General features: G+C 47.3%; 1 protein-coding gene across 1 annotated transcript in view; it reads right to left on the bottom strand.

The window, feature by feature from the left end:
* The window catches only part of ZNRF3 (zinc and ring finger 3), a 148,716-nt gene that overhangs the window by 52,804 nt on the left and 81,233 nt on the right, over positions 1 to 14,679 (bottom strand). Inside the window, exon 2 of the mRNA XM_082416276.1 lies at positions 4,794 to 4,919. Coding sequence (XP_082272402.1) covers positions 4,794 to 4,919 — 126 coding nt within the window. The remainder of the gene's footprint in view (positions 1 to 4,793; positions 4,920 to 14,679) is intronic.

Genomic DNA, 14,679 nt, shown 5'->3' with positions numbered 1-14,679 from the left:
CTTGGGGACGGTAGGCCAGCACTGTCCCCACCAGCTTCCTTCTGGAAGGCACACCTTCCACCCATGCCACACACACAGCTGGGCAGTTGCAGTGTGCTCCCAGCCCCGGATCACAGCTGACCAGACTACAGGTGAGCACCTGATCCAAGATGGGCCACTAAATCCCTTTTCTGGAATCCTTTAGACTTGAAACCAAGAGTGACAGGCCAAGGGATATTGGGGTGCTGTCCCCGACCAAGGAGGTGTGGGGGGGGTGGGGAATAATGCAGATTCCCAGAAGACCTAAGCCCTGCGGTCGGCGGTTCCAGAGGAGCAGCAGCGCCCCCATCACGGGCTCCCTGACGACACTCAGGAGCTTTCAGAGCGGATTCCGCTTTCGGCTCAACACAGCTCAAGCACGGTTTCTATTCAATGCGACCCACGGTCTTTGCCCAGCCAGTGACTACTGAAACGCATCCGATTTTTATCTAGAAAAACCGGCAAAGGCAAAAGGAGGCAGGAGGAAGAAACCAGGGCTGATGCGGCGGCATGACAGTCCTGATCTCAGATTTCGGCTCAGCAATTGGGAGCCGTTGGATCTCAGGTTAGGTTGAGATCTCCTCATCGTAAGATGGGAATCTGGACATGGTCCCAGAGCTGGCCTGACAACGAGACGAGACGCTGCTCGGAAAGCTCTCGGCATTCGGCGAGCATCCACCACACGAGGGCTGTTCTCACACTCTTGCCGGCGTCCCCCGAGAGCCGGGCTCTGTGTTCAGGGCCCCTCGCAGTACCCCCGACACAGTTACAAGGGCAGCACGAGCCCCGAGAACTGAAGTGACCTTCCCGAGGTCACTCAGCCAAAGCTGCATCTCTTTGACCTAAATCCCTTGTTTTTCTTGTCTTTCTACTAACTTTCTGCTCTCCTCCTAAGGACTGGCGAGAGCCAATTTCATGCCGGTTGTCCATCCTGCCCTTCAAAACCCTCCCTACGAGTCCACTCCAGCGTGGGCTGTGAGGGAGGGAGGCTGGTTTTCTTCCACGTTTGGTGAATCTGGGCCAGGCGGGCTGTGTTAGATCTGAGCACGTCTTGTGTGTTCCCTGCCACGACGCTCTCCATGAGGTGGAAGAGTCATAAGAACCACGGCTAGTAAGTCGACCTTCCAATGTCTTACCAATCCCGTAAGATGCTTAAATAATAAACACTGTTTGAACTGAAGGGTTAAAATGCCTGAGGCATAAACAGACTCCTGCACTTTGGGGATGGTTTAAGACCCTTACTTTCAATAGCAAGCTGCTCAGTAATGTCTATTTTTTTCTGTTTCAATCTCCGAGGACGTAAACTGTTGCAGGTTAACAGAGCCTTTCAAGGCTGCACCTAGAAATCCCCGAAAACTAGAATATCAAGGGGAGATTTTTCATATGATACAGAAGTTCAAAATGTTAGACAATCAAGGAGCCCAGAACAGCCTCTTCACATGAAGTGGACCAGAAAGCGGAAGGGATTTGCCCAGGGCCTGGCCTGGTGCCCTGGCCTGCTATGTTCTGGGGGAGCTCACCCCCACCCCAACTCTGCCCCCCTAGCTGATCCTACTGTCTGCCCTGCCTCCTCCAGAATCAAAAAGATTATAAGGAGGGGATCATAAATCATTTTTCTCTCATGAGATTATAGTGTTCCTTTTTGGAGGAGTTCAAAAGCACTCAGTAATAAACCGAGGTGATGAGTTTATGTCTTTCCCTTTTAAAATGAAACTTTATTTGAACTCCTGGAGAGGCATTTACGTTTTCTTAATTTAGGACATTCCTCTGTTATTTTCAACATTTCACCCCATGGCACTTTCTGTGGGCAGGTGGGTGATGGGGGTAGGTGATGGGGGAGGGAGAGGGGTCTGCGTCTGGCCCTCCCCCTTCTCCCCCAGGCTCCTCCAAACGCCTGACAGCATCCTCCCCCCGTCTATGGTTTTCAACAAGTCTCAACATCTACACGGAGGAGGAGTCCCTCCCCCACCCCCACGGGGACTTGGCTGCAGCGTCTTACTTTTGTGCTTCTCTTAGCTGCCCACCTCCTTCTTGCCTTCACCACTAAGGGCAAAGAAAGGGTAGAAAACCATGCTGTGTGTCTGCAGGCGAGCAGGCCGCCCATGAGGACCACTTTGCTCTTCTTACCCTAGCCTCTTGCCACTGCACTTGGGGGCTCAGAAAGAAAGAAAACACAGTTAGCGAAGTTAATAAAATTGAAGCTGGAAACAACTACAGTTAAGAACAAGGTGAGAGAGCAGAAGAGAGGGAGGGAGAAAGAGGAAGAGGAAGGAGAGGGAGAGGGAGAGGGAGAGGGAGAGATGCCTGACTCTTTGTTCCTCCTGTACCAACCCAGGTTTTAAGCAAAAGCTAAACCGTCTTGCTTCGTCTGGCCCAAGCGGGTTGGTTAATGATTTTATTCAGGTGTTAAGCCAAATTTCAGTAATTAACCATGTGCAAATACGGCCTTGCCACCACCACAGCCTCTCCAAACAGCAACATGTTTCTCCAAACACGGAGAAACATGGAGCAGGGTGCTGCTTCTTAGCAGGTACAACCATGTGCTTAGCTCCCGGGCCCCTGCATTCAATAAACACTTGGTGAATGAATAAACTCAAGAAATACTTAATAAGGCAATATATGTTGAGGGTTTTTTATTCCCTCTGGCTTCACAGGCCGGCAGGCCAAACCATACAGAACTCTTCAAGTCAAACCACTACATGGTTGTCCCAGGCGGAGGAGGAGCATTTGGGTTCTCTGAGGGACTTCAACACCACTAGGCCATGGGAGAACAGGGGGTGTCCCCGAGGGGCCCTGTTCCAACCCATTTACAGACATGACAGACGCGTAGGTGGAGATCCACTGGACTGGGGCAAAGCAAAATTAAGCCGAGCTGCTGAGCCCTGCGTAGCAGCAGCTTAAGTACAGGAGAAAATATTCTATTAGGAGAGTGCTACCTACAAGGAAAGCACTGTTCCTAATCTTTGGATGGAGCTGGCATTTCTCCTAGGAAAACACTAATGTATACTCAAGGGGGTCACTGCTCTCTGAGCATCATTAGGCAGCTCTGGCCAACTATTTAAAAGATGAAGTATCAGGGCCTGGGCTGCCTAAAACACGTTGATTCAACTTTGGGAATTATAAACCAAATAGGTAATAGTCCCTGTGGTTTTTTGTTTTTTGTTTTTGTCTTGTTTTTGTTTTCTTCTCCTTCTGTAAAAGGGCAGGGGAACTTGAGAAGTGGTGGGAAGCTACTCAGAAGACAAGTGGGACACAAACATCACAGATTAGATCCATGAGGGTCTCCTGGGCCAAAAGCCTTTCAGGAGACACCGGCTGGGACAGCTTTGACTGTGGGAAAGGCTCCCTACATCAAAACCACCTCTTCTCTGGCCTGAATCTCCTCAAGAGGTCAGAACCAGGACTGTTTTCCTCCCAGCTGTCTCTCCATGATACTTAGAACAGCAGCTTCTGAGAATATAAAAAATACCCAGGCAATAACACTACCCTTAGGATATACTATCTTTCCTCCAACCAAAATTCTAACAACTTTCTCCAAACCTTTCCCTTTAACAAAATGATCCAGTTTAAAACAGGTGGTTGGGACTTCCCTGGGGGCACAGTGGTTAAGAATCCACCTGCCAATGCAGGGGACACGGGTTCAAGCCCTGGTCCAGGAAGATCCCACATGTTGCGGAGCAACTAAGCCCATGTGCCACAACTACTGAGCCCGCGTGCTGCAACTACTGAAGCCCGCGCCTAGAGCCGGTGCTCCACAACAAAAGAAGCAACCAGAGTGAGAAGCCCGCGCACCACAACGAAGAGCAGCCCCCGCTCACTGCAACCAGAGAAAGCCTGTGCGTGGCAACGAAGACCCAATGCAGCCAAAAATAAATAATTAAAAAAAAAAACAAAACAGGTTGCTATCTGTCATATTTTAAGATCACTGACAGATGGTTTTCCAAAGTGCATGTATTTCTGTCTTTTATCTTATACTGCAGCCAGAGGTAATGCTGACCCTTGAGGCTAAGAAAGTTTTTTTTTTTAGTACTTCTAAACGGAATAACAATAGCCGATGGCAGTAAACATTTCTGGAGAGCTTCCTCTGCTAGATGTTTGTATCTCATCTCACCTGCTAACCATCCTATGAGGTAAGGTCTAATACAGGATAACTGCTGTCTGCCATTCTGAAACCAAAAAAGCTCTACAACCCCAAAGTCTTTTCAGAACTTACTTGGCAGCGAAACTTAATGGCCCTGAACTCATTTGGAGGCACAGCTGCCCTGAACTAACACGGGGCTATTTAGATTTTAGTTGTCCCACTTAATGTGAATATCCATGTAGTTTGCTACACAAATATGCATGTGTTTGGTTCCTGAGGATGGCCCCACATCTCCTGGGGGTTCCTTAATATAAAATATGTGCATCTTAATACCTTTCTAAATGCCTCAAATCTCAGAATTCTGAAACATCTGGCCCCAAGGGTGTAAGATAGGGATTGTGAATCTCTATTATCAACCCAGTTCACAGAGAAGAAACTGAGACTCCTCGAGGGGAAGTGACCTGCCCAAGGCCACACAGTGGGCAGGGTGGAGCCCACTCTGAGGCTGGCAGCTGCCATCAGAGTCCAAGCTTCTGGGTACCATGGGGGGCTGCTCCAAGACATGACTTCAGCCAGGAAAGAGTGCTGTGCCAGCAAGGCTCTTCTCCGTAACCGGCTATTTGAGGAATTGGGGAAATGAGGGTGTGGAGAACACCAATCAAAACGGGAGCAATTCGGATGGCCTGGTGCTTACCTTGCCGAGGACAGTGAGGCATGGTTTCGGGTCCAGTTCTGGCTGTTCCAGCTTCACCACTCCTACCCAGCCATATTCATACAAGTCCTCTTCGTCATTGTTATTACACAGGCCCAGTGGGTGCATCTAGGAAACAAATGGAAAGAAAATTTCAGTAGGCAGGCTGCAGACCTGCTTGACTCCCGGTGTGCACGTCTCAGACTCGACAGTCAAAAGCAACCTCAAAACTTAAAGTTATATGGGGGGGATGCATTTTTCAACCCATTGAGCGGATCCTATTTCAGTACAATGAGGTGAGCCCTGGGGAGAACACAATAGAGCCACTACAAATAGACTTCACAGATGCTTTCTCACTGCTTTGTAAGCAGTGGTCACCCAAGGTGGACACCACCCAGTGGGATGTAGGAAAAGAGAGACAGCGTAACTCCCACATAAATCCCAGTCTAGATGGCTGTGAAATACCATAACATTCAGTGGCAGCTACAGAGGAGACGAGCTAGGTCAGCATCCAAAACTATTTGGCTTCCAGACCTTAACAACACATCTACTTCAACTGATGCAAGAGGACCTCGAAACACTTTCAGGAATTTATGGAGAGACCACTAGACATACGGCAGAATCACCAGGATAATTAACAGGCTGTTTAAAGGCTACCCCTGGTTACTGGAAAACAGATGAAATGCTTTGAGGTTTCTTCAAAATTTGCAAAACACAAAATCAAAGATAGGTAGGAGAGCACTGTCAAATTTTTACTAGTAAAAGTGCATTTAGTGGAAGCCTGAACACAGAATGATACTATGGCTTACGCTCACAGTTCTAGTATTGAGTTTTATCAGACCCTAGAATCCCTAATAACCATCTGAGAAGAGGAAGTCCTTGTGGATAAACCTAACTTACCGCGACGTGAAGGAGTCTAGCACGGTGCTAAGCTCTTTAAATAATTGGAAGAAATATGTCTTTAGAGTCATGGCATGTTAAGAGATACAAGAGACTGAAGAATCTACTGTGTTAGCCAGAATAATGGCCCATGAGACATCTATGTCCTAAACCCCAGAACCTGTGAATACGTTACTTTACAAGGCACCAGAAACTTTATAGACATGATTAAGTTTGATATCTTGGATTACCTGGGTGAGCCCAATGTAATCGCAAAGGTCCTTACAAGGAAAAAAGGGAATCGTGGAGACAGAGGAGATGCGACCAGGGAAGCAGAGGTTGGAGTGATGTGCTCAGAAGATGGAGGTGGGAGCCATGAGCCAAGGAATGCAGGTGGCCCGCCTCCAGAAGCTGGAAAAGACAAGGAAAAGGATTCTCTCTAGACCCTCCACAAGGAACGTAGCCCTGCCGACCCATTTTTGACTTCTGACCTCCAGAACTATGAGAGAATAAGTTTGTGTTGCTTTAAGCCACTAAGTTTGTAGTAACTTGTTATAGTAGCAAATAGGAAACTAATACACTCTCCTTATCCCCCACTCATTTTACGGATGAGAAGTTCAAGATAAACAGCTTTTCCAAGACAACGCAGCCAGCAAGTGGCTGCCCCAGGGGTGGCCTGGCCCTTGAATTCACAGTCCAGTACCTTCCAACTCCACTTGCTTAACTTTATTGTCCCTTCTTCTGAGAGCTGGTCACCTGACTGGGGAGAAAAGACTAAGAGGTAAAATCTCTGTAAAGAAAGGTTGCCTGCCAGCTCTGAACTGGGTGGTGTGGGAGTGTAATGTGAGTTTGGTGCAGGTGGCCAGAGTTGCAGCTGAGCTTCACAGGGAGAGCTGGACGGGTCCGGGGCAGGGGAGAGGACGGGCGGCCATCCACTCCCGGGGACGAGGAGCTGAGGGATTCAGGGGGAGAGGAGAGGCTACCTGAGCAGCATGGGAGGCCACAGCCAACACCAAGAAGAAAGAGACGGGCTCAAAAATCAGGAAGGCGTGTGGACACCAGGACAGCACCACAGGTTCTTCGGAAAAGCGGCGCACCGAGAACAGTAATTTGAGGCAGGCAGGTTGCACCTTCTGGCAATGGTGGCCCTGGACTGGAGAGGATGAGTGAGTGGAGGAGGGGAGGGAGCAGCCCAGAGGGCAGAGATCCTTGGCAAGTGGATGGAACCACAAGGAAGGGTGAGCGCCGCGAGCTCAAGGGGTGGCCGGCGGCTGTCTTCATAGTGGGCACAGGATAACCCTGCCCTGGGAATTGCAGGACCTGAGATGGGGAAGCCTGCGACATATGATTTTTGCACCAGCCCTCAGACTCGAAGAGTCTGCCCAAAGGACCAAGGAGGGTCCTGCAGTGCAGTGGACGGCACAGCTTCCCTCCAGCTGCCCCTGAAAAACTCAGCTCACTCTAGGATGTTCGATGGTTATTAAATGATGAGCGGCTTGAAATGCAGATCTCCAACTGGAGAGGATGGGCAAGGGCAATAAGCCAGTCGTGCCAAGAGCCAGGCACTTCTGACCCTCCAGGAAGTGGCTCCCAGCCGGGCTCAAGTCAGCTTCCTGACATCCCAGGTCAAGTCACGTCAACGGCAGCCCCACTACTGACACTTTTCTACAGTGTTCCATGATATTTTTAACCTGGCCATGTGCCTTGGAGGTTTCCAGGGGGAAAGGTGCTTTTTGTTACTTACACCTGTATAGGGTTTGGTCAGTGATAGAGAGCTGCGTCGAGGGAAGCAGAGGAATCATGCAGGTCTAAGACTTTGTATGTGTATTAAAACTTTACTGAAGAAGCCAGATATAAAGGGCCATATATTGTATAATTCCACTGATATGAAATATCCAGAACAGGCAAATCCATAGAAACAGAAAGCAGCAGATTAGTGGATGCCTGCCTGGGGGAGGGGGAAACGGAGAGTGACTGCTTAATAGGTACAGGAGTCCTTTTACGGTGATAAAAATGTTCTGGCATCAGATGATAGTAATGGATGGGTGATCACCGTGAATGTACTAAATGCCTCTGAATTGTATACTTTCAAACGGCTTAAGTGGTAAATTCTGTATCAGTTGTACCACAACAAATAAGTTTTTTTAAAAAGTCCCAAGAGTCAGGGACTTCCCTGGTGGTCCAGTGGGTAAGACTCCACGCTCCCAACGCAGGGGGCCTGGGTTCGATCCCTGGTTGGGGAACTAGATCCCGCACGCACGCTGCAACTAAAAGATCCCGCATGCCACAACTAAGAGCCAGTGCAGCCAAAATAAATTATAAATAAATAAATAAATTAAAAAAAAAAAAAAAAAAAAAAGTCCTAAGAGTTTACTCAGAAATGACTGCCCTCAGCCAACATGGGAATCCACAGTGTAGGACGATGTGGTTTCCACCCTTCCAGAGCCTAAACCAACCACCAGAGCCCTTCGGGAAACTGTGTCCTGCAGAATACTAGCCCTGCACGATGATAAATGGGTTCCTGCACATGCAACTAATGCTGAGTAACAGGACATAGGGATTCGGGATCTACATTTGGAAATTAAAGCTCTGCAGAGGCCTAAGGTTTAAATAACTTAAAAGGGTTTTAACCTTTGCTAAAACCAGCATTTCCTACCCGTTGATGATCAACCCATTTTGTGTTTAATATGCTCACACTGTTTCATGGGACACACTCCGAGAAATGCCAAGTTAGGGAGAGCACAGGTACATGCGTGAGAAGAAACGAACCTAAAGTAGATGTGATCCGAGCCAAACGTTGACACGCATGACGCGAAGAGCAAAGGCTGCAGTGGGAGGAGATGGAGGGACGGTGGGGGGCGGCTGGAGAGAAGGGGGGGCCTGGGAGGGCGGGAGGAGGAGGAAGGCGGGAATGTGAACCCAGAGCAGCAGAAGCAGGAGTAGAAGCTGAGGCCCTTAGCAGACCAGGCTGAGGCTCGAGCTGTGGGGCAGGACACGTGGCCACGGGAGGCATGGCAAGAGGGCGTCCGGAGCACTTGGAAATCCCAACTGCGTGAGCCTCACACACGCTGAGGTCCCCCTGGCACCCTGGGCTGCACCCCATGTGGGGCCCTCCCCCTCCTTGGGCCCAAGACCCCTTTACAAAGCATCTGCTGTCACTGGGGTGACTGTGAGCAGCTCAAAGTGTCAGCCCTGTCAAGGGTGTTGACTTCTGCACAGGGATCAAAGATTTAAAAACCAAAGGGAATTTTTTCTCAAGTGCTGGTGGGTGTAATCGGTTGGCGTGGGTGGTTTATTTTCCCAGGGAGGGTAAAGGGCCACCAAAATCACATCTCAGAGCATCCAAAACTGACCTCACCATCCTCCCCCTTCCCAGCTCCACTCCGGAGTTTCTTCTCTTCTGAGTTCCTTATTCTAGTCTGTATCTCCAGAGGCCCAAACTACTGGGGCTGTGAATTCAACCTCAGCTACGTCTCAAGTGTAACTGGCCTCTTTGACTCACCTGCCAATATTGTACAATTCAGGTCTCTCTCAGCTCACCCCTGATGACAGCATCAGCTTCCAGAAATGCCCGCCACCCTAGGTCTCCAAACATTTACGCCCTGGGGTTCTCTTTTCCCAAGGGCTCCAAGTTATGAGCTCAGCAGAATGCTTTATAGGGAAGCCATAACATGAAAATATTCACTCATAAACTGACCTGTGTCAAAGGATGGAATATTCTAGGCAAAGGCATAAAATGCAAACGAATATGCCAAGTCTGGGGAAAGTGAAGGAGAGGGTTTTCTTGTTAATTGAGCACCAACTATATTACTCTGTTTATGTATTTTATCTTGTTTAATCCTTACAGCAACCTCTTGCTAATTGGTCTATCAGATGATAGAGTGACCAGACCATGTCGATAAATTGCAAGCTAGAACCACAAATCAGCCAATGATGCAAATGTAACAGAGTCCACCAAAGTCATATTAGTCAGCAACAGGATCCACTCAAAGCAAATGGCAAACAATCTAGCTAAGGATTAAAGAAGAAATCCACATGGGGGCTTCCACAGAGAATGATCAAAGGATTAAGACAGAACTTCGGGAAAAGAGAGAGTTCTCTTAACGTTTTTGGAAAAATGACTTTGGGTGATCCTGCTGCTGGAGTCAAACGTAAGCGAAGGATGTCACATCCACATTCTCAGACAGTTTTGCTGGAAATATCTCAACACTGCCAACAGGGGATTCGCTCTTTGTTCTCAGAAATCAGAACAAAGTTGCAATTATAATTTAACTTGTTAAATTCAAATACAAACTTATTTTCTGTTCCACATTTCAAGATAAAGCCCCAACCAAATCTTTCTACTGTCTTCTGAGAAACAGTAGCCCTTAACTTAAAAAGATCCCAAAGTCCTTTTCTGGATCACAGTCATCTATGGAGAATGAGGACCTCCAACATATGAAACACATATATTCTAAATATTCAGTGAGACATTGCTGCCACACTATTGCTCCAGGCTGTCATCACATGAAAACCACGCTTGTGAATTCGTACATGCTGACACCAGCCAGTGACATACAGGCAGTGACTACACATAAGACCTGTGTGTGCAAAATTAATCTTAGGAGATTTCAACGAATGATGTTCAAGCATGTTAACTTTGAACTTAATGTGGCACATAAGCATTTAACAATTATAGGAATTTCTGAGTTTATTTTCTTAAAATGTTTGGGTGTGTCGGGTTTACCTGATCAGATGTTTGAAAGTTAAGAAGTTTTTGCCTTCATATTTTTAAGAAGGTTAAAAATGGCTGAATTGGGGGTGGGGAGAACTGGATGAAGGTAGTCAGAAGGTACAAATTTCCAGGACATAAGATAAATAAGTACCAGGGATGTAATGTACATCATGATAAATATAATGAACACTGCTGTATGTTACATATGAAATGGTTAAGAGAGTAAATCCTGAGTTCTCATCACAAGGAAAAAATATATTTTTCTCTCTTTAGTGTTGTATCTATATGAGATGATGGACGTTCACTAGACTTCTTGTGATAATCATTTCATGATGTATGTAAGTCAAATCATGATGCTCTACATCCTAAACTTATACAGTGCTGTATGTCAAACAAAACTGGAAGAAAAAAAATGGCTAAATCGTGTATAAGAACTCAGGGTTGTCAGAAAGAACCACTAATGAAAACATAAAGGAAAAACCAAATAAACTCAGAAACCTAGAATGGAACTTGACAAAAACTCACTGGACAGAGAATACTGAAGGAGGAGAAGGACAGCCTGAAATGAGAAGATAAGCAAAACTCCTGGGGCAGGTTCGGAGAAGAAAAATGCCAATAATTAACAAGCCACACTAAAGTGTGAGGATTTAACAGAAGATATGTCCTGAGTTATAACTTTGGTCTTGTGCTCTCAGAATAACTTCGGGATGTCAACACCCTGGCTTAAGTCAATTGAAGGCAAATTCCCAGTTAGTCCTCTATCGGGAGGTTTGACATTAAGAAGCGGTGACTCTGGCTGCCTTACTCCTGATTTTGTTCTGAGGGGTGTTTGGGGGATGGAGAGGATGAGCGCTTTGGAATCATGTAACCATATTGTGAAACTTGCCTCTTATGAGGCATACCTCCTTGAGCAGATGACTCGATTTCTATAAACCTCTATTTTCTCATCTGTAAAATGGGGACAGTACCATCCACTTCAACAGGGTGCTGTGCAGATTAAATGAGATAAAATGTATAATCTTAGTTGCACAGTAGATGCTCAATCAGTGGGAAAGCCCTCTCCTTCTTCACTTTCTCTTGACATGTCACGTTTGCTTGCCCTTCATGCATTTGCCTAGAATTCTCTGTCCTTCAAGACCAGTTTAAATGTCAGCCCTTCCATGGAGCTTTCTTGAATGCACCAATATAGCTAGTTGCTTCCACCTCTACATTCCCAAATGCTTTACATGGTGCTTAGCACACAGTTCCTTCAGCCTCTCCTCTGGGATGGGTACCTGCTCCTACAAGGAGTCTTTCTCAGAGGTCCCCTTTCACCCCACCCAGAGCCTTGTGCCCAATAGGTGCTCAATAAATGACCGCTGGGTGTCTCCAGCCCTCAGCCTGGAGACAGGCCTGCTTCCGCATCTCAGCTCTGTTTGGGGAAGCCATTTGCGTCTCTGTTCGGCTAAGTGAGGGAACAGGACAAAGAGGTCAGGATTTCAACAAATTGCTGCCGGAACTTTAAAAGATCCGGCTCTTAGAGTCATTGATCCCCAAGTCACCAAACACATTCCCATGACTTTACCGGCAATCTCAAGATTTACTGGGAATGGCACAGGAGCAAAGGCTGTTCCTTCTTGGTCTCAGCAGCTGGGCTTGCAGAGGCAGGTAACACTCTCCACGTGCAGAAAACACAATGCCGCTGCCCTTCACTCAGGCAGGCCCACCACAGTGCTTTATGAGGGTGATGGAGGGGGAAGAGGAATAGAGGATTCCTCCCCTAAAAAGCAAAACCTCAAAATTCCCGGCCCCTGTCTGATCTCAGAAGCTGCTGTCAGCTCCGAGAAAACAAGGGAATAAACCGAGGAAGAGGCAGGCATGGGATCCAGGGCACAGAGAATCCAACAGAGAAGAAAAAGAGACGAAAATCCCAGGAGGACAGCTATGCCACCAGCCTGCCAGGCGACCAGCCCAGATGGGGTCAGAAGGATGAGGGCTGCAGGAGAGCTCCCAAAATAAGCAAACCAACAACAACAACCTGAGTCATCACCCGGTGGGACTGACAGTACTGAGAAGAGTGTTACAGTCCCGAACAAGAGAATGAAATGTGATAATCAGATAGCAAACTAAAGTAATGGGGCGGGGGGGACAGTTATTAACTGCAGAAAAAAACCAAAAAGTCACACCAGAATTGTAAACCATAAGCAGGGTATGGCATGCATGGCCTGGCTGGGAACAGTGACAGCCACAATAACGTAAATCCTGATCTAAACATTGATTGTGATATAACTACACTGGGAAAATGCAGAGATGGGAAATGTGTGTATGGGGGTGGGGAGGTGGAAAGGCAGGGCAGGGGAAGGGATGAGGGGGGTAAGAGAACAAAATTGCCATCTTCCAGAGTAGGAAGTTGAAAAATGTACAAATGGGCTAAAAATATGAGGCAGTATAAGCAGGTTTAGAAATTATTGACAGAAATTTAGAAATATTCCCAGAGGTGAACGGCAGAAGAAACCACTAAATAATTGAAAGTAGTTGCCTCTGAGAATAGCAATCAGGGATGGCAAAGGGTACACCAGAGGAACGCTCTTTTAATTAAAAGCCATGAAGCACTCTTTCCCTTCTGTAAACGTATACGTGCTTTATTTTGGTTAAGATCTTCGTAGGCACTGCTGGACAGATGTCCCCTTCCTCCAGGTGTTGCAGTCGATTCTCTGGGTCCTGCAGGGAAGCATTCCATCAGGCCAAAGAGAGGCCCCAACAGGCAACCTGCACAGGACTATGGACTTGGAGGACTGCCTGGGACGACGCTCGGGAGCCCCCAGGCCCTGGGCTGGGGACGGCTGGAACACAGCACACGGATGATTCGGGGAGAATGGTGCAGAAGGAACCAGCAGCCCTCACCACCCCCATAAGCCAAATAACTTCCAGGGGGCACCAGAGTGTGATGTGGATTTGGGTGTTACAGAGGTGGCAGACACAACAACCAAGGTGGTTGTTCTAGGGAGCCCCAGTTTTCTCCCAGACACAGACAGATCCTATAACCTCTGCAAGGGGTGCTGAACATCCTACTTGCATTTCCAAACAAGGAGCTGCTCGGGCAAAATGGCTAACAATAAGCAGGGCAGAGTCCTGGCCACCATCAGTGCCAGGTATCGAGCATCTGGTTTTATGCTGAAACATGAAGATGGACCTTCTTCAAATTTCTCGGAGCCCGATGAGGTTGGCTATCATGGTTTCACTGTTTTGTTAATGGACAAAGACTCTACGGGAACTTCAAAGCCCAAAGACTATGTCAGACAAGGTTAAGTATCTGGAGAAATAGAACTACGTTCCCTTGGGTACAGGACATCAAGCCAAGCTTTGAAACCAAGACCAGCTCTTTAAGAAGCTTTCAGTACAAAATCCTTGAGATATACTGGGGCACTTTCCACACGTCTGAAAGGGCAAAACTGAAACCGGGGCTGGTGGTGCTCTTATCCAAGGCTACAATATCTCCACACTCTGCTGGAAGTTTAAAATAACTTCAAAAGGGCCGCCTGCTTCTAAGTGGGTTACTGTTACACTGGAGCCAAACACGGAACGAATAGGAGGAGAGACATTTCACTCTGTAATATTATCTCATCAAAAAATTCCTGGGGATTTAAAAGGGAAACTTCCTTCCTTTTGTCCTTTTGCCGCCGCAGACCAGGCTAGGGTGTCACTGTGGTACAGAGTTTCACCTGAAACAACAGCCCTGGACCTTTTCTTAAAAGGTGTGGTGGCTGGAATCAAGACTTATAATTTATGTGAAAGAATGGAAAAGGACAGCTCCACCCATTTTTCTCTTGAATCATAAGGATTATTTTTTCTCTTCTATGTACAAGGAAACAGACAACTCTCTTTTGCTCTCTGAACAAACAGCCTGAACCTTTTTCTGGATCTAGAATCCAGAGGTACCCGAACACAGTTTTCCCCCCCCGTTGTCATAGCAATGGGAACAGAAAGGACCCCAGACACAGAAAAGGAGCTGGCTGTTGCTGCTGTTTGTTGGAAACTTCCAAATGGGAATTGCCTGAGGATTAAAACCGGCATTTCTTCGCTGAGGGGTCTGGTTTTCCGAACACTGTCTTCTGCAGTGAGTGTCACTTTTTAGAGAAAAACCAAGAACAGCCTCTACCCTGTTTGGTTCCTCTTGTTCTTGGTACCAAAAGAACAACTGAGAAGCTGCCTGTCGGAATCTGGGCAAAGCAGCAAGTATTTCAAATCTACCTTCTCACCTGAATATCTCCCATCCCCTGAATTGCATTTTGTCAGATAATCATGTTGAAACTTAGA

Source organism: Balaenoptera physalus (genome assembly GCF_965194825.1).
Source record: "Balaenoptera physalus genome assembly, chromosome: 12".
In the NCBI taxonomy this organism is placed as follows: Eukaryota; Metazoa; Chordata; class Mammalia; order Artiodactyla; family Balaenopteridae; genus Balaenoptera; species Balaenoptera physalus.
Note: the sequence above shows the minus strand (reverse complement) of the source record. Positions and strands in the feature narration are given on the sequence as shown.